This window comes from Magallana gigas, chromosome 10 (assembly GCF_963853765.1).
Source record: "Magallana gigas chromosome 10, xbMagGiga1.1, whole genome shotgun sequence".
NCBI classification, from domain to species: Eukaryota; Metazoa; Mollusca; class Bivalvia; order Ostreida; family Ostreidae; genus Magallana; species Magallana gigas.
The window spans coordinates 29,540,996-29,562,886 of NC_088862.1; the positions used below are offsets into that span (position 1 = coordinate 29,540,996).

Here is a 21,891-nt window from a genome sequence, read left to right on the forward strand (position 1 = left end):
TCAAAGTATACAATACTGCTCTAATTTGTAATATTTTGCATTATATCTAATTATATAATTTCCATTTTAAATATTGTTTACAATATAAAAATCTCAACATCAATTTTAACAAGATCACAAAACCTCCTAACAAAAGTTGTGCAAATATTAAACCGTCCTTTAGTAAAAAATAAAAATAAAAAAAAGTTTCAATATACCATTAGGAACAGGAACAGGGCCGGGGGGGGGGGGGATGGGGGTAAGGACAAGCTGATGCACAGAACGAAGAACGATAACTCGTTAAATCATTACGCATGCGTTAACCCATGTTTGTGGACTTCCTGTAGACGCTATTATTCCCGCTAAAATGTCTGCCGCGAAGAAAGCAAGAGTTGAGGAAGAACCATCGGAAATTATGGGATACATTCACAATGTGTCCCCCATCAAGTTGTCAAGAAACAACAACAAGTACTTCAACGCAGTGTTTCAGGACCACGAGAAGTACAGCGATCTAGTTTGCTTTGTCCCAGAATACAACCAAATCTTGACGGAAATGCAGAAGGCAAAGTAAGCACTTTTTTATTGTCAGTAATTGCTCCGATGACATATTTTGTTACAAAACTTACTTAACGATGTGCATCTATCACTTGGTGATTTCGTTATCAACGAAAATCAGTAGTTAAGAGAGGATAATGGACGTAGTATACATAATCATGATTCTAGCAAGAGTTATTTCCCGTTGATTGCCAAATTTGTAAAAGTAAACAAACCCCCTTCCCCATATTTCATCAATCATTATTCAACCAATTTGATGAATTCGTCTTACATGACAGTGAGGTAAACATTACATTTTTATTACCAATATGTGTTTACAAAAGATTTTTTGAATATATTACTTTAACAAATTTTGCGTTTTACCACACAGTACTCCGGTAATGTTGGTTGTTCGTATGTTCAATCTAAGCAAACTGGCATATCGCGGACCCATGCCATTTTTGACGCCGCCACGTAATTCATTCCAGTGTCATGTCCTTATCTCTGCCAAAATAAATACACCCTACAGTGCACTGATTTTTTTTCTGCAAAACTAGCACCCTTCCTTTTGAATTGCATAAAAATAGCAACATAAAATTTGGGGGAAAAAATATTTATAGTAAATTAGAATACTGAGAAACTAACTAATGACAACAGTTTTTGTTTTTGTTCAGCATGTTTCTGGCAATTGTCCAAAGATTCATGCTCTGAAACTGCCTTTTAAATGCGCATAAGAAATAAGTTCCTTAAAGAATGAAACCTATTACAAGATTTTTATTCCATTTATTCAACTAAATTGTGTAAAAAAAAACAACAACCCAACTTTGCCTCTCTGGTTTATGACAACTCATTGCATAAGTATATATTTGCTTATGAAGAAATGACAAATGAATATAATAAACATTAACTAAATATTATTTTACTTTATCGTTTACATTTTAATTGCAGACCGTGCCTGATAGAAATAAAGTTAGATATGTAAATTCATTTGTTATCAAGCACTGTCTCCAAATTAAATGAAAGCTATAAATAAACACGATAATCATTTGGTCAAGCATTTTAGATAGCACGTGTTGTGGATTTGTTTGTAAACAACCATACTATTGGTAATCTTGTTTCAAATGCAAATTGAAATAAATAAAACAATGTTTTATTATTATAATTAGGGACACACTGTTACTGTTTTCAAATTATTAACCTGTCAAATATGTTCAAAGACTGTTTAAAGCAGAAAGAAATTTTTTTCTGAATTTTGAAATTTCTTCAGTTTTTGTATTTTTTAAATGATGGATCAATCTTCATATAATTTTAACAGGTTACAAATGTTGTCAAGTTAAATTGCTTTTCTAGATTATCACTTAAACTGAATTTAGATTAATTAATATGTTCAATATATACTTTAAACTACTTCAAACCAATTTGTTTTCTTCATTAAATAAAATTGTTTTATTTTTACCCCCAAAGAAAGAATATTTAAAGTGCAAACATTTTTTTTAGGAGTCCAGTTTGTCTTGCAAAAGTTGACAAATCAATTAGTGCAAGAAAGCCAGGTTTATATGACCTCAAAGTTACATCAGCCACTAGAATATCTGTTGCTTCTCGTCAACTTGATTTCCGATACGAGCAACCAGAGGACAAAGTTCTAACCATTACAGAAGTAAAGGCCCTGCAAGCTTTTCAGAAGGTAAATTTCACAAATTAAATTTTTATATAAAAATTTATCTTGAAATCAGGTACAGGTACACTTGCATTGTGTATTGTGCAACATGGTACTACAGTTCCTGTCTTCATAAAGAGCTCTGATAATGTGATTTATTTTTATTCAAATTGGAAATTTAAAAGTTATTGTAGGGCTAAGACAGTATGTTAAAAATCTTGATTATTTTGGGTATGATGGAGCAATTTTTGACTGAGTTATAATCCTTGAACTTAGAAAAATTCCAGTTATTTGTAGTTCTAGTTTATTTTTTGTGTGATTGTTTCCAAGAAGGGGGGGGGGAGCGTTTCACAAACGTCTCTTGTTTTCAATGCAACTTCAATTTTCTGTTATGTTACGGGTATATGGGAGGCATTCTAACTGTGGTAAGGGCATCCCAAGACACAGATTATTCTTACTAAGGAAAGTGTGGTAAAATTAATACAATTATTGCAGGCTTATAGCTTTGTTATCTAAATGTCAACAATACATTGTGTCAATGTATCTTTTTTGTAAATATCCGATATGCAATGTCAACCCGTGCACGCAGGGGTCAAAGTCTAGTTATATATAATTTAAAGATCTTAATAATAAATATTCAACATGTTCAACTGTTTACCTCTTGATTTTCAAACAGGTATCTGTGAAAGCCAAGATCATGAGTCAAAATGACCCGACACTCCAAACAATTAAATCTGGAGAAGTTATCCAAAAGCAATATTTAACAATAGCAGATGCAACAAACTCCATTCAGCTGTGTGCCTGGGATAAACATATTGAACAAATTCAGTTAGCAAAATGTTACACCTTCTGTAATGTGTCTTTAAGAAATTTTGACAACGTCAAATCCCTGACTACCTGCCCTGATACTAGAATTGATTTAGTTGATGATATTGGGCCAGTCAAGAATGTTGAAGTTGAGTCCGTTAGTCTTATTGAAACAATAACAGTTGATAGTGTTTCATGTGTGTCATTGACTCTTTGTGGCGTGTGCAACAAAGATGTGGGAACATATAACTCTAATGTTCCCACACTGAAATGCAAATTCTGCAATATGAGACAAAACACTTCAAAATTGCAGAGCTCACTGAAAGCACAAATAAATTGTAAATTATCAGATGAGCCAACATTGCACAAGTTGTCAATTTCAAACGCAGTGCTAAAAAATTTCACCGACACAAACAAGATGCAATCACCTGATGACATTGAGGACTATTTGTTGTCAAAAAAATTGAAGGTCGAGATGACTCCTTCTAAGAGTCAAATTTTGAGAATTATTCAGGCGGTGTAAATTTATGTCACCCCAGACAGTCTTTTTAGGATTTTCTACTGATTAAAACCCAGTATGACAATGTAAACGATCATCAGGATTATAATATTGTATTATTTAAGTAGTTCTGTAAACTATTTGTTTACTTCATAACTACTTGTTAAAGTACATTTTGTTTTTCTCCCCTTCAGCCAAAAATGTTCATCTTTCGTTTTTCATTCAAGCTAATTTTGTTAAGGTACAAATCATGTGAGTATTATTCCAAATTTGAATTGGTCTATTATTAATATTCATATACTTCTTCATAAAAAAAACTGTGTGTACCAGTGATTTTTTAAAAATCTTATTATTAAGTAAAAGTTCAACTTCAGATGAAAAAAAATTTTTATTGACATTTAGAGTCATTAGAATTAGTGTATTATAGAATTTTGCCATTGTTAATATTATTTGTGTTGCCTTTATTTCTATGAATAATATGTTTTGAACTTGTGTTATTGAAAAAATATGTCAACCTCTTGTAACGATTATGATAATACTTTTTAATGTCAATGCTTAAAATTTTGCTCTTATTCAGGTGTGCAAAAGCTCCATTCAAAATTAAATGTATGTTTTTTACTCTCGTACTTTGTTCTCGCAAGTAATTCGTTCTAAATGTGGAAAAGCAATATCAATGTATGTTAATTTTGGAGCAAAAAAAAATTAAATACAAAACAATATTTGTCTTCATGTACATCATCCACTTGCATCTGCCCAAGACTTGTGGATGATATATTTTTGAGTGCAACACATTTTTAGAAGCTTTTTCCTTGCATTCATTTACAAGTTACTTTGAATGTTTGTTAATTACAGATATTTTTAAAACTTGTGAATACACGTTTTTTTCCTAGCAGTGCTTAAAACTAAGACTGTTATTTTATCTGTATTACTATTTTAGACAAGTAGGTTTTAGTTTTTTCTTCTTATGTTCACCAAGATATGGTTATAATGTAAAGGCTACAAAAGGAAGACTACTAGTTTTGAAAAAAATGCCTTATGGCATATTTGTTTTATTTACAGTTTTTTAATGAAAATTTAAAAATGTCTGGTTGAAAGTAGTTTAGAGCAAATTTGTTTGTATTTCACAACTGTAGTTATTTTTTGACGTAGTTTACTTTTTTTTGTGTGTGTGTGTTTCTATTTCACCCTTCAAAAACATCTTTTTCTTCAACAGCAGTAGTTTTACAATGTACAAGATGTCTTTCTCCTAACATATTTTCCATAAAGGTAATCTTTTGTTTAAGTATCAAATACTAGTTTACAGAAAAGCAAGTTCTGTAAAAAATTGTTGTTCAAACAATTTAATTTTTTTGTAAGGGTGTTTAATTGAAAATAAAGTTGAAAATGAAACTATTTCGTCGTAATTTATTTGTGATACATTCCACAAGGTTATTAGCCCCTCGCACAACTTGTTGTAAAGGGGTTATAGCATCACTGTTGTGCATATGTATGTGTATGTATATGTGTCCATTTCAGCCTTTTTAGCAAACTTCAAAGAAAACCCTCCCATAAATGTGTATCAAACTTTGTACGCTTCATAGGCATGTTTAAAGGACAAACCCTATTTATTTTCAAGGAATATTATATCCTTTTTTTCATTTAAATTGTAACACTTAAGAAATTTTATGTACGACTTACAGTTCGTGAAAGTCAACAATTTAAATCAACAACTTGATATTCTGTTGGATGTAAGCCCTGTAAAAATAGAAAAAAATTGACAAATGAGGAGTTGAAAGGTTACCAAAGTGAAAACCTGAATCAAGAAAAGATTAAGTTCACCTAATTGAATTGAAACAAACAGCCGTCTGAGCCAAATTTCAGGCTATGAATTGGGGTTAAAATTTCCACATGTTAACTCGAATTTTCTCATAGAGCAGACTAAAAATCGCCACATCTTGGCTACGTTTCATTTTCAATAAGAAACTTTTGCCTACAATGCGTAATATATGTCACTGGATAAAGAGAATTTATTAAACTATATGACTAAAGTTTTACACGTTTGTGGTGTGTTTTTGCTAGTAATGAGACGAATTGTAAAACCATGTAAATGCACCCAACCCGAATGAATACACACAGACCATATGGAAATACTAATAAAAACAATATTTTAAATCTTCTTCTCAAGAACCACTTGGCCAGGAAAGATGAAACTCATAGTGAAGTATTCTCAGGTGGTGTAGATTCAAGTTTGTTCAAATCATGACCCCTGGGGCAAGGACGGAGCTGTAATGGATGAGTAAATTTTACATAAGAATACATCAGAAAACCTTTAAACTCTAAAAATCTTCTCCAGTTCCCATAAGCAACAGAGCTGTGATTAGTTACATCTATATGCAAGGAACTTTATGTAGTGCGCATTCAATTTTGTCTAGTTTATGGCCGTACGAAATGATATCAACAGATTAGGTTTACCTTTGTTTATTTTTTTTTCGATCGGGCGCGGTATACCAAATAAATGAAAACGAGGCTCGCTTCCTTCAGTCATTTTTGATGTGGACGGTGAAGAAGTAACTGAAGTTTAGTGTTTACACGGATCTGAAACAAAAGTATTCATTGCTGATTGTTGTTTTCATTCTGTAAGGTTTGAATAGTTAAGGATTTAGCTGAATAATTACAACCTTGCGTATATTTCCTCATGCAGCAGTAATTTGTTATTATGCAGTGTTTAAGCGCGATCATGCGATCATGCTGCGCAGTTGAAGTCTCTCGGAGAAAAGTCACACGGAGAAAAACAACTCCATTTAGATACTGCTATTATTTTTCTAGTGTTGAAGAAGATTGAGAAGATGATCTATTTTTAAATTTACTTAGTAGAAGGAAGAGTAATAGTTTGTCATTGTACAATACAAAAATAGACGAATTTTACATGCCTAAGAGTTATCTCCCGTTGTCAGCGTTTCGCTCCTTTTCCCACTGTCTCTGTCCTTTGTAAGTTACGTGTTAATATTTTTAATCTTCAAACGTTATCGGACAATTTCAATCTGTACCTGTATTGCCAGGGTATAGGGTAACATGTAAATTATGAACATATTCATACAGATTTAATTACTAAGATACTGACCTATAAAGTTGGTAAGGTTATAGAGGGAAAACAGTGCCTTACGCCGGTTGACCCTGGATAGTCCCCACAAAGGGAAATAACTTTTGTAAATATGAAAGTCGTCTACAGGGACAACTCTTGCATATAGGCAGACCTGTCATCAGAACATGTTTATAAAGCATAACTTATTGTTAGTAAAAGTAGCAGTACAAAGTGTTTATCGAAGTTTGCAGAAAGGAAACTATATAAATTGTGATTTTGTGTCAATCGCGGAGATGAGAAATATCACCTACACAGGTTCCTGACAATTGGCTAAAATAAAGCTTAGTAGTGTGTGTAAAATGATAAAAAAAAAAAGACAACAGTAGAATAAAAAGACTATAGATTTACATGCAGTTTATTATAAAAAATTGTGTTAAGGGCATTTTTTATTTAAAAATAAATTAATAGGAAGGTGTTATTTTCATGCCATATGATTTTACCATTCTGCATTTTATATTGCACTTGTTCTTTGTTTTATATTGTACTTATTTTTTTTACATGTAAAGTACTTTAGGGTAATTAGATAATTAGATAAGGTGCTATATGATACTAGAATAGTAATAATGACTATGTGGTTTATATAATTAGCAGTCTGATTTAAGTTCTAGTGATGGAAAATCGAAAAGAAATTAGAATCAATTATATCAGTAATATTCGGCTGGGCATAATTGATTAGTAATGAATTATAATCGAAATTTTTAATTCAAATAAAATAAACACGGAAAAGTTAAACTTATTCATAAATGTTTATTATTTTTTTCTTTTCGTAATTGAAAGTTGGAAATAATATTTAGTTAACTTTAAACAATATATCATGATATATTGAAACAGAATGGGAATTAATATTTTTTAAAAATTGCATTCAATGGGTAAAGTACTGATATTAGTCCCATCTTTCATTAGAATAACTACATGTATTTATTTCTTAGGATTACAAGGTTTAAAAGTAGTTATCCAGAAATAAGACTTGTATTTTTCATTAATATGTGTTACGGTGTGACCGTTTGGGCGAGTGCAGTTGTACCTTAAAAAATACACCTGAAATGTTGATCTGCCACTTCAAACGCAAGTCGCATGAGACATCTAGATCATTATGTCACATGAGAGATCGTCAGGGTTAACGGAAACAGCCGAGCGTCTAGTTGAAACTAATAGACCTAGTGCAATTTTTGTTGAAAGAAATTTCAGAGTTATTTTTTGTTTCTTTTTAAGATTTCTACATACTGAAAGACAGTGAAAGTCTTTTATGCCTTATGTTATTATTTATTGGCGCAAAGGGTATTGGGTAGCAAAGGAATTCTGGGAAGCTGTCACAACAAAATTTGCTTGACATATGTACAGATCTCATTCCAAATTTCCTCTGTTCTTACACGTTAGTCTATTTAGCTTGCTTTGTGACCTTTGCTGCGCTTGCTATAATTACATTTAAGGGTTGTCTAGACTAAAAATGTTTTCTTTTGTATAGTAAAACCTTGCACTGGCTTGCAGTATAGTCCCATTTCCTGTTATTAGTCTGACCCTATATTCAATCCTGGCGATATAAAATTTAATAAAAAATTTAGTGTTCATTCAGGGCCTTGATATGTTTCAACCATTCTTAACCTAGAAGAGGTGATCATTTTTGACAGAGTTAAAGTATTCATAAAATAGTTTTTTTAGCATTTAACAAGTTCCTTATATGTTTCTTAGCTTTAATTGTGACCCATATGGGACTTAGTTTCTTTGTTGAACTTTGTCTAATTGCTAGCACTCTCGAGCGCTGGCAACAGTTAGTCTGTTTCACTGAAATACCAATGCTCGACTCCATAGTAGGGGATTCTGGGAAAACTGTACTGTGTAGGTTAGATACACTGTACCAGTTGAATTTCGTTTTATCATCTTCACATGAAGTTTTGTGTTTTATTATAAATGGCAAGATTAACATTTACTCTAGCTTAGGTCTTATAATGCCAAGTATTTATAAATATTATAATAATAAATAGCTAACTTTAACAATCTCGAATATGTTTTCCGAGCTTGTCAGAGGCCCGAGAAGATACGATTGCTACAAAACAGTACAAATGGTTATGGAAAATTTTCACCTCGAAATTAAAATAACAGTAGATGCATAATGATTAAGGCACAGTCAATGAGCTATGTCATTGCCAATGTGAAGCCCACTCTAGATTTACAATTCTAAATAGAGACCCCACTCCACCACTGTGTTTTCCTATTGTTTATTAATCGATTCATTTAAACCAATGTTTTAGAAATCTGCTTCTGTATTTTATAATGGCCACAGCGCTAGCTCACCTATCATTTTAAAAGATAAACTTGTTAATATTTATGAGAGTGAAACCCTTGTGGCGATCACAATTTGTTTTATTGTTATAATTATTTCAGAACTTTATACATGATTACTTCTCGAAAATGTTATTTTGCATTCTTTATATGGTGTTACACTATTAAGCCTTTGTTTACTACATCTAATAAATTCAACTTTCTGAAAAACCATATTTATGACAAAATAGAAATATTTTCTTCCTTTGTAGACATCCCTTGCATCAGAATTAAGATACATAAATTCGGAAATTCCTGAGCCGTTTAAATAAAAACAAATATAAAATCATTCTGATAGTCTAAGGTTTCAAAGACAAATGTAGTTACTATGGATTACACACATTTGCAAATAGTTGTGATGAAGAGGGTGTACTGTTTTACACAAGTGTGTGTGTCTGTCGCAAAATTTTTCAAACTTTAATTTACAAACTTTTTCATTGCAGATTTATGAGTTACAATTCATCTTAGATGCCGATAAAAATAATGTAATTCAAAGGAATTGATTTAAAGACCCTCTCACACAATTTTTTTGGACATCGAGAAAAATATATTGTATAAAGGAGTTAATATTGAGCTTAGTTATCTAATTTTAACTGTATGGTGTGTGGCATTTGCCCCCAGGAAAAATGTTCAAAGACAACACAGTATCAGTGAAAAGAAATCACTGTTAATTACTTCAATAGAGAGAATACATGTGAATAACAGGTTCAGTCAATTTATCATGGCCTTTTAAAATGTTAAGAATACTTGAATTAGTTACAATTTGAGTAATATATTGCAAATTTCCATTTTTTTATAATTTAGATCTAAGGGCAGATCACTCTAACTGCAGGAAAATAGCTTAGAATCAGAACTCTTTAGTGTGCAGTGTAGAGAGCATTCTTAATCTTTCATTTTAAAGAAATTTCAAAGTATTAAATGCTACCAAATTATAACACATGTTAGAGGAATATTTAGAGGAAATGGCAGAATTAAAAGGTTTTGACCAAAATAGCCAAATTTTAACAATACTGACTTTGTAATTTCTCATATGAGTTATGAAAAAATAAAGATGCATGTGGTGGCATAACATAGAAAAACTTGAAATGGCTTAAACGGTTGCTTTTATAATTTTGACTGCAGGTTAACCACAATACCAATGTACACACAGTCCTCGATAAACAAAAAAAAATTCTATAAAATTTTATGAAATACCATAATGGTTAGATATGTAATTTGGATTATTGCACAAAAGCTATGCCAGTAAATGTTGTATACATTTATACAGTACATATAATTTCTTGAAATGTGTGACACATGTTCAAGGTAAGTCTTGTGTGAAAATGGTATACAAATTGCATGTAACTTGCGTCTCTCTTAAAATGATTGATTGTATGTTATTTAAAAACCCTCTGAATTTCTCACTCATATAAGACGCCAGTACTTGCAGGTGGAGATCTACAAATTTTGTCCTATACTTGGCACTCGGGTCTATTGAGCAGTGAGGGATCTTTTTCATGCCAGCACTTTCAGAGACACAGGACCTCTGTTGTTACGGTCTTGTCCAAAGGACCAGTCTCCACATCCCACAGTGGGGTTCGAATCATCGAACTAAGGATAAACTCCTTAGTTTGTGTCTCTAGAGCAGACGCTCTGTGCCACACAAGTGACCTCTTTAAATCAATGTTGTCATATGTGTTGCCTGTAATTTTGAATTTACTTTCAGGGTTTAATTTTTTTCAACTTTCTGCTTTCCTAAATTTGATTTGTGCTACAAACTTAAAATAAGTATATATTTTTAAAAGTATCTGCATTGTAGTTTCCAACAACTGCTCTCTAATCTGAAGGTGTCTGATGACAGCATTATTATTTTTAGAAAGTGTGTTAGAATCAAGTGAAGGCTATGCTGATCCTTATTATTTAGTATAAATTATAACATTGTTATATTTTTTGTAGATCACAGAATGCCTAGGAAGAAGAGCTGGAAGAAAGCTGCTGTAAAAAAGAATACATGTAAGGCAGATGTGGGTGACAAGTACCCCACAGATGTTGGCCACGTCCAACTGTCTGTGCCTCTGGGTGTAGGCCACGTCCTATCACCTATGACATCTGTACCGGCAGGGGTGATCTCTACCACCCCTGTGACAGTGGTCTCTGCGGCTCTCCCTGAGACCACTTTGACTCAAACTATGCCTCAAATGATTACTCAGAATTCCTCTCAGTTGCTTACTCAGAATATCTCTCAGATTACAACTAAGAATATTACTCCGTTTGTAATGAACAATATACCAAATGAAACAACACATGCGCTGCAAGGTAATTGTATGCATCAGAATTCAGATAATGTGGTGTTTGGATCTTTCCATCAGGGAAGCATGAGGTTTTCATCATTTTCAAGAGGTAATCAGTGTACATGCAATTCACTTATGATGTTGTCAAATTCATATGAAAATTTTTCATTTACTAGTTCCTTTTTAGATCAGACTCTGCTCAAGGGAGATAATTTGTACAACACGGTTGTTGGGAATCTTCAGAGTGTTGGAAAACTTAAAAGTAGATTACTGATGTTAGATGAATTACCAATTCATATTGATTCTGGTGAAAATCACCATATGGTTGATAAGTTTGATACATTGTTTGGCTTATTAGTTACAGATGATAAGAGAAATCAAATTCAAACTCTACATGAATGTCTGCAACAAGCATTGGGATTATCTAGGTACGTTTTAATAATGATTGGCTCAATATGTTCAGCACTGTACAAAGATTCAGACAATGATTTTTATTTTTTTGACTCGCATTCTCATGGGGAAAATGGTTTGTCTGAATGTGATGGAAAGTCTCTGATGAGACACAGTTGCTGCTTAAATGATTTATTAGGATTTCTGTATGCAATGTATGAAAGTATGCACATTGAATTTGCAACTGAATTTGAAGTGATGCCTGTCTCTTTCCGTACACTTATTCATAGCTTCCCTACAAATAATCAAAGTACACATCAATATTATAGATTAGATCAGTTAACAACGACTGCTCTCACAAACAAACAATCTGATGGCACCAATACTGGTCACTTAAAAACAACAGCAATAAAGAAAGATAAAAAGTATTACATGAGAGAATATATGAGAAACAAGAGACAGGATCCAGAGTTCAAAGACAAGGAAAGGGACAGTATGAGAAACAAGAGACAAGATCCAGAGTTTAAAAGCAATGAAATGGACAGTAAAAGAAACAAAAGACAAGATCCAGAGTTTAAAGACAAGGAAAGGGACAGTATGAGAAACAAGAGACAAGATCCAGAGTTTAAAAGCAAGGAAATGGACAGTAAAAGAAACAAAAGACAAGATCCAGAGTTTAAAAGCAAGGAAAGGGACAGTAAAAGAAGCAAGAGACAGGATCCAGAGTTTAAAGACAATGAAAGAGACCGTATGAGAAACAAACGACAAGATCCAGAGATTAAAAGCAAGGAAATGGACAGTATGAGAAACAAGAGACAAGATCCAGAGTTTAAAAGCAAGGAAAGGGACAGTAAAAGAAAAAAAGAGACAGGATCCAGAGTTTAAAGACAATGAAAGAGACTGTATGAGAAACAAACGACAAAATGCAGAGTTTAAAGGAAAAGAGAGGAACAGTAAGAGAAACAAGAGACAGGATCCAGAGTTTAAAGACAATGAAAGAGACTGTATGAGAAACAAACGACAAAATGCAGAGTTTAAAGGAAAAGAGAGGGACAGAAAGAGAAACAAGAGACAAGATCCAGAGTTTAAAAGCAAGGAAAGGGACAGTAAGAGAATTAAAAGGCAAGAAGAAGAATATAGGCATGATGAGCAAATAAGAGATTTAAAGAAGAAAAAAGAAATGAGACAAAATTCTAACCAGTTAGAAAAAGAGAGATTGAAGATGAAAGAAAAGAGAAAAAATGAACACTATAGAACATCAGAAAATATTGCTGCAAAACAATCAAAAGCACACTCACGGGGGAATTTGGACTATATTGAAACTGAAAAACAAAGATACAGAAAAAGTAAATTTGGAGTTGATGCAATTGAGTGTGTTGACAATTTTCACAACAATGTAAGATTGGGTCCGGTGTTTGTATGCACATGTTGCCAACAGACATGGTTTCAGGAAAGTGTTTCAAATGTAGATAATATTTTGTTGGATGCTGAAATCAAAAGTAAGTATTTTACTAATACAAAGTCTGTAAACGAGCAGGAATGGATATGCAACACATGCAATTCAAGTTTAAAAGAAAGTCGAACTCCAAAACTCTCTATTGCAAATGGAATGATATGGATTCAAAAACCAAGTGAATTGAATCTGTTACCATTGGAAGAAAGACTCGTATCCTTAAGAATTCCCTTCATGCAGATTAGAGAATTACCAAGAGGAGGACAGTATTCTGTAAAAGGAAATGTTGTAAATGTGCCAGTTGACATTCAACCAACAATCAATAGTCCTCCAAGGAGACTTGATGAAAATATTACAATACCTGTGAAGTTAAAAAGAAAACTATCTTTTCAGCACTCTTATTGTCATGAAAATATCCGACCTACAAAGGTTCTGATTGCTTTACATTGGTTAATGAAAAACAGTGAATATTATAAGAATTCAAACATAAACATAGATGACAACTGGTTCCATGAGGTCACCAAATCTGCAAGCGAATTAATGAGAGAGTTTATAGAGGGTCACACCAATGAAGATTCAGCAATGCATGACCAATCAGATGGATCAGACTCTGATGAATTCTGTGAAGTTGATAGTGGTAAGGATGGAAATCGTGATACTCTATTAGACAGTGACTCATATGACATGAATCAGATCTTCACGTTTGCTCCAGGAGAGGGACAGCGTCCAATTAGTTTGTATCAAGATCAAATGGCTGAGTATTTGTCATTTCCAACAATATTTTGTGGTGAAGGAAGAGTAGAAAACGATCAGCGTCAAGTACCTGTTTCATATGCTGATATTGCCAAGTGGGAATTACGAAGTGCTGATAGACGTGCTGCACAGTCGGTACCAAATTTGTTTTTCAAATTGAAAAAGATTCAACTAAAACAGGTAACAGACAAATGCAATTTAGCCCTTAGGAAGTGCAAAACAAAGGGGAAAACCTTTACTGCAAATGAAATAAGAAATCCTGATCAAATCAGTGACATTGTTAGACACAATGAGGGATTTTATGTTTTCAAACAATTGAGAAATTCTCCTCCTTATCTTGAAACAAGAAAGAAAGATGTTTTTGCAATGATACGACAACTTGGTCTACCAACTTGGTTTATGTCCTTTTCTGCTGCAGATACACGTTGGAATGATCTGATCAGAGCACTAGGAGTTTTAAACAATGGCAAAGAGTACACAGATTCTGAAATTCAGAGCATGACATGGACTGAAAAGTCAAAGTTAGTTCAGAAAGACCCAATTTCATGTACAAGATATTTTGATCATCGTTTTCGAACTTTTTTAAATACTGTGCTTAAGAGTGATCATCATCCCATTGGCAAGATACAGGACTTTTTCTATAAAGTTGAATTTCAACAAAGGGGATCACCACATGTTCACATGATTGTTTGGATTGAAAATGCTCCAAAATACTTAGAAAATGATAACAAGGAAATTGTTGCATTTGTTGACAGCTACTTGAAGTGTGAAAGGAATACAGAAGACAATTTGATAGAATTGCAAGTTCATAAACACTCACAAACATGCAAAAAAAAAAGGAAAGGCTGTTTGCAGATTTGGATTTCCACTTCCACCACTCAAAGCTACTATGATATTGGAACCTTTGGACAGTGACATTGAGAAATACAAAAAATTGTATAAGACTATGCAAGACAAAGTGAATGCCTTTAAAAATGGATGTGACATCAGCTGCACTTTCCAAGACTTTTTGCAGAACTATCTGAAGATGATTATATAAAATGCATCAGAAGTTCTTTGAGAACACCCAAGGTATTTTTAAAACGTAAACCCTGTGACTTGAGAGTGAATGCTTACAACAGTACTCTTCTTCATGGATGGGCAGCAAACATCGATATTCAGTATGTTTTGGATCCATATGCTTGTGCAATGTACATTGTCTCATACATAAGTAAATCCCAAAGGGACATGAGTGATCTGCTGAGTAGAGCTGCAAAAGAAGCAAGAGATAGCAATCTTGACATTAAGAGACAAGTTAGACATATTGGAAATCATTTTCTTAACAGTGTTGAAATTGGAGCACAAGAAGCAGCATATCTAGTTTTGCAAATGCCCCTTACAAAAGCATCAAGAGATGTAATGTTTATAAACACATCTCCAGTTGATGACCGTGTAATACTTGTGAAACCTGATTCAGAACTTCAAAAGTTGAATGCTAATTCCACAGACATAGAATGCAGTAACATAGTCAAAAGATATGCAAAACGTCCAAAACAACTTGAAAACTGGTGTTTAGCTGACTATGTGTCACAGTTAAATGTAGTTTTCCCAAAAGAAAGTATAACTGACCAATCTGAAATGGAAACAAATGATGATGAGAGACACCAGTCAGAAAATGAAGATAGTGGATCTGATACTGAGGGTGAATTTAAAGACGACAGCACATTAGTTGTGTTGAGAAATGGAATTAAAATTAAGCGCAGAAAAACACCAAGAGTTATACGATATGTGCGCTATAGCTTAAAGACAAACCCAGAAAATTACTATAGAGAAAAGCTAATGCTGTTCACTCCATGGCGAAATGAAACTTCTGATCTTCTGTGTGGACATCAGAGCTTTGGGCAATCATTTAACCAGAAAAAAATTTTCTTGGCTAAGAAAATCAAACAGTATGAACATAATGCTGATATGCTTGAGCAGGCAGAACAGATGGCGCAGGATGATTTGACAGAAGCATATGATGAATTAGCTCCTGGTGCTCAACAAACTGATGCAGATGATGAATATGAAGGAACTGTTGACTCTGAAACATTTGTTCACTTTAATCCAGAAAGGCCAATTGAACAGAGAGAGTATGATATAGGAAGTGATGTTGGAATTCCATCAACAAGACAACTGAATGAGCAGAGTTCTGTTAGATTACCTGATGATGAGTATTTAAAGCTTGTAGCCAGTTTAAATTTGAAGCAACGAGAATTCTTCAATCATGTTATGCAATGGATCAAGTCTAAACAGGAACCTATTCATGCATATCTGTCAGGAGGTGCAGGAGTTGGAAAGTCGGTGTTAATCAGAGCGCTTTATCAAGCTTTACATCGGTATTTAGCTGCTAAGGAGGGTGAGAATCCAGATGATATACGAATTCTTCTTTGTGCATACACTGGAAAAGCTGCATTTAACATTGGTGGTCAAACAATTGCTTCTGCATTTCACCAGAAAATTAACCAAAGGCAGCAAAACATGCATTGTGATGAACTCAACACATTTAGAATTAAGTATAGAAATTTGTCAGTAGTCATCATCGATGAAATTTCAATGGTTGGCAACGCAAAGTTGGAATTTATAAATGACAGACTTCAGCTTCTTACTGTTTGAAGAGGCCATTTGGAGACATTAGTATTATTGCTGTTGGAGATTTCTTTCAACTTAAACCAATCATGGATGGCTGGATTTTTCAAGATTTAAAACAAAATGCCCAAGCACTTGCATGTAATCTTTGGAAAGACAACTTCATCTTATTTGAGTTAGATGAAGTAATGCGACAAAAGGATGATTTAGAATTTGCACAGCTTTTGAACCGTCTTCGTCACAATGAGATGACTTCTGATGACTTGGATATAATTCACAGGCGCATCATTGCTGAAAATAGTCCAAATTATCCACACAATGCTCCCCATCTTTTCACAATGAATGCAAAAGTAGATGAATATAACAATAAACTTATAGAGCAACTTCCTGGTGAAAAAGTCATTGTTAAAGCTGTTGACAGTGTCCTTCAAGACCACAGTAAAACTGTGAAAGACCGACTACTCAGATCATTGCAATATCAAGATGATGTAAGCAAAACTGCAAATCTCATGACAAGACTAACTCTAGCCATTGGAATGATATATGACATTACGGTTAATATTGATGTTACTGATGGCTTGACAAATGGTTCATCATGTACTGTATTTCTTGTTGAAAACAGATTACCTGGTGTATCAAGGCCAATTATTGTGTGGGTGAAGTTTTTAGATTCTGCAGTAGGAAGAATAGCTCGACAGAAATACAGACATCTTTTCCATGATGATGTTATGGATGATTGGACACCAATATTTGACTGTCAGCGATCTTTTGTTTTCAATTCAACTACATATCAAAGAATACAGTTTCCTTTAAGACCAGCTGCTGGTAAGACAATTCATAAGGCTCAGGGCTGCACTGTTGATGAAATTGTAGTAGATTTGTCTCAATCAAAGGTAAGGAAAACACCCCACATTCATTATGTAGCTCTTAGTAGAGTTAGATCTGTTGACAAATTGCATATTCTGAATTTCAATGAACAAGCATTAACTGTGGATAAAAAAGTTGTAGAAGAAATGGAAAGAATGAGGAAGGAAGCACCTCTAAAACTATGTTATCTTCCATTGTACAAAACAGAGCAGAACAAACTAAAAAATATGTTTAATAATGCAAGATCTCTTCATAAACATTTCAATGAAATTAAAAATGAACCCAATGTTTTAGCATCAGATGTTATTGGTTTTTCAGAAACAAGATTAACCATCAATGATGAACAGAATTTTATGATGGAAGGTTACTTGACTTTGTTTAATCATGAAAAGAGAAGTCACAGCTATCGTCCTCATCATGGAACAGCATTATACGTTAAAGAAGACCATTTGATGAAATGTATTTCAAAATTCAGCAACACTTTGCTTGAATTCATCATAGCTTTAATACATTTCAGAGACCTTGGAGAAGTGCAGATAATTGTTTTATACAAGTTCCCTGCATGTTCTTTTAAAGAATTTGAACGTGAAGTTATGTTGCATTTAAAACCTTTTGTAGACACAGAGAAGAAATTGATAATTCTTGGAGATTTCAATTTTGATTTGTTTACAGGTCACAAAAAAATTCTGAACTTTATGAACTTGAATTTAAAATGCACACAATTGGTAAAAAAGGTAACTCATGAGTCGGGTTCACAACTTGATTTGATTTTCACAAACTTTCCTCATTGTAAAACTGATGTGATTGAGGCATATTGGTCAGACCATAAAATGATTTACTGTACATTTACTTTTTTAAATCTGATATAAGGGACGCACAAGTATTTATTTGGGAGAGATAAGTCATCTTGTCCCCTCTCCCACCTACCAATGTGCCAGTGTCACTTAGTGACATTTGGTACATTGATTACTGTATACAGGGTTATATTCGCCCTAGCTGTGTTAATTATTTTCACCCTTTCACGTAATTTTGCAACATTTAAAATTCTCCCCAGTCACAGTTTTATTGAAGAAATCATACCATGTTCTTTTAATTTACCCCGTTTTAAATTTGTCTACCTCTAAGATGGATGACGGGGGAAAATAAAATGGGGCGAATATTTCCCTGTATACAGTATCTGATAGGCACCAATTACTTGATGTAAAATCTTGTTTCTTATTAAACATATGTATACTTTAAACTAATTTTATATGCATGCATGGAATAGCTTAAAAAATTGCAAACAACTCATTAATAATCACAAAACAGTTGTACTAAACAGGAATTCTTCAATATGACTTTTTATTAATTTTCAACAGACAATTAATAAATGTACAAAATAATTGAATATTATATGTTACTGAAAATTCATGTGCCATTAATGACAATCATTCATGTAAAAAAAATGATGATCATTGTATTATATGTTAATTAATATTTATAAATTATGAATATACTGTATTGATGTTTGTGACTTAGTTTTACCCTTGCTATTTATATTCTTTTCTTTAATGATACATGAATATCATGAACTTGGTACTTTGAATATACATGAAATATTTTGAGATTACATGAATTGTTTACAAAGTTTAATTTCAAGAAATTGATGACTTCTGGTAAATAATGATTAGAGTTGTACTAGAAATATACACTTGCATCAAGTAATTGGTATCTTTGATATATGTTTAACACTGTATTCTATAGTTTTATGATAAATTCACCGACTATTACCTCTTCATGAAATAATTGCTGTATAGAAAAATTGTAAATTTATTAATGTTACTGTGTCATGTGTCATTTAGTCCCTGCAGAACAATACTAGAGAACATGAGAATATAAACTTGTACAGTGTATGTGAATTCATATTTCTTCCAGAGCAAATATAATAACAATTTCAGTGTCAATATTCTTATCATACATGAAATTCAAGTCTTTATGTAATTACTTTGTAATCAACCTAATGCAGTATTGTACAAATCCCAATTGCTGAGGCTTTAAACAGGCTGTGTGGTCTACAAATTAACCAAATTCAATAGATGCACCTGAAAATGAAATACATGTACTTGCAAAAGTTCACACACTATATTAAAAACCATTATCTTTGATTTTATTCAGAGCTCCCAGAAATTAGATTACTTATCATGACCATCCAGCATACTTATTGATTTTTGTTTAAGTCACTTGTTTATTCTTGAAGCTAAATTAGAATTTGATACATGAATTTTGAAAGCACGTGCAGCTCAGTTAGAGATTTTTTTTCCTCATATATATCATTTACATCATTTTATTTTGAAATAATGTTCATTGTATATATGAACTTATATGTTTAAGTTTATTGTATTTTTGTATTTCAAAACAGTCAGAAATTCCTTTAAACATTTACCTTTACTAGCTCTAGTTACCTGTGTAGAATAGGAATGCAACCTGCTTAATCAGAGAGATACCTACATCTCATTCTAAGTTACTAGTATATTGCTGATTTCAGTTAACTCCATATTAATTGATATTTAATTTTCTCCAGCATTGAGATATTTAATATGTGACCACCATTATATTATTCTCTAATGAGAATCGACTATATATTAAACACGTATAGGCAGGTAAGTATCAAAAGAGGGGGTCAATGGACAGCCCGTAAAGGGAGGTAAACCTACCTCTTTTTAACATTACAATTTTTCCTATAAAAGAGAGGAAAAAAGGTGGATCACTATAATTTCTCATGACTGGTCTTTAAAATCAAAATTATTGATTGCAGAAAGATCTTAATCATTCCATCTTGGAATATTACCATCAAGTTTAGGTGATCTGATTCCTGCAGGTACTCCAATTAAATGTTACCTATTAAAAATTCTTTAAAAATAATATTTCATATTCAAAGTCAAAGTCTGTTGACCATCATATAATGATTTACTTTCAGTTGCAATCTTTCCGGTTTTCGCTTTCGTTATGTATAGGAAAGATTTACTACCGAGAGAACTTTAAAAAAAGTGTATATTTCATATCTTTCAAATCATTACTTTGATGTATTAAACTTCTCTCTAAACAAATGTTTGAATTAAGGTATTCAATATATAACCACCATATTTCGTACCTAATAAATGAATGGTCCAATATTTTTAATCATGGTAGCATTTTGAAGATGTTATCAAATAAAAATGCTCCACCAAAGGACTTTACAAAATTTTGATTATTGGCCAAATAATTTCACATTGAATTTTGCATTGAAGTCTATGGGCAGTGCATGAATTATATGATATTGTAAAATATGATTTGAATTTCAAACAAATCTCTTGGTTGGAAATATGCATAAACACCCTCCTCATTAAAATATGAAATAAATGAATTTTTCACCGCAGAAATTTTGAGAAATGAACATTTTTCTACTTTTCATCAAGGGAAAAACGTCTTCAAAAACTTTTAATGTGCAAAATGACCATGCATCTCCTTTCATCTTATGAGTCTTGTGAATTTCGTTAATTTCAATTTTTAATACCTTAACTGTTTAAAAAGCATCTATGTTTACATGTAATGTTATTGTCAAGAACTTTTGCATTTCTGTCACAAAATTGTTGCAATATTGCATTATTTGATACTGTGTACATAAAAATGTCTTTAAGTCATATAAAATTTAGATAGTTCATTGTTAGTAAATAATGCTTCTTACTTTTTATTATATTATCTACATGTACTTATTGTCTGATAAATTTTCACCAAATCTCTTGAATTTTGTAAATAAATAAAAGTTAAATCTTATTCACATTTTCTGTTTTTATTATAACTATCTTAGCTAATGTTACACCCCCCCCCCCCCCAAAAAAAAGGAGAGAAATGTTAAAGCATAATATTACACTTGAGAGTTGACAGTACAAGTGCTATATTCTGCAGAAATACTGAGATTGACCTCTTTATGACTAAATTGATAATGAGGTAGGCATTTTAAAAGCACTGGTTGGAAAGAAAGCCATTGTGCTTAGATCAAGCCCAATTAAAGAAAATGAATAAAAAGGGGAAGTCCATACTCTAACATCTACATGCATAATTCTAGCAAGTCAATGTCTTCCACTCAGGTGACCAATATGGCCCCTGGGCCTTTTTTTAAAAAAAATGTAACTTACGACGTCATGTGACGCCAGAGTCTAGACGAATGTCACGTGCAGTTTGACAAGCCTGATCTTAATTTTAAAAAAACAAAATAAATATCTGCGCTCGCCATAACGGTCGCACTGTCAACATATTAAAGATTTTCAAGCAAATATTTCTGCTATATTTTCTTAAACTTGGTAAGACAAAGACGAAAACTCACCGAGTCGACCTCTAATATGTGGCGGCCAACGGGAAATAACTCTATCTATTATCATAATAAATTCAGTACTTAATAGGTACATGTACCAACGATAACTTAAATCCACAAGTACCTGACGTTACCTATTTTTCTTTTAATAAAAAATATATACTAGGTATGGGTATATTTTATTATTAAAAGAAAAATAAGTAATGTCAGCTGCCTGACTGTGGTTAAATAATAGTGTATTTTCCATGCTGTATTCTTTTATATAAGTATTTTGATATAAAGTTAAATATATTGTTCATGAGAAA

At 32.6% G+C, this 21,891-nt stretch overlaps 1 protein-coding gene across 1 annotated transcript; it reads left to right on the forward strand.

Moving 5' to 3' along the window:
* Positions 1-244: 244 nt before the first annotated feature.
* On the forward strand, positions 245-4,853 carry LOC136272440 (uncharacterized). Its single transcript, XM_066074001.1, has 3 exons — positions 245-546; positions 2,011-2,197; positions 2,847-4,853. The coding sequence occupies exons 1-3, from the start codon at positions 347-349 to the stop codon at positions 3,498-3,500; spliced, it is 1,041 nt and encodes a 346-aa protein (XP_065930073.1). The 5' UTR covers positions 245-346; the 3' UTR covers positions 3,501-4,853.
* The last annotated feature ends 17,038 nt before the right edge of the window (positions 4,854-21,891 follow it).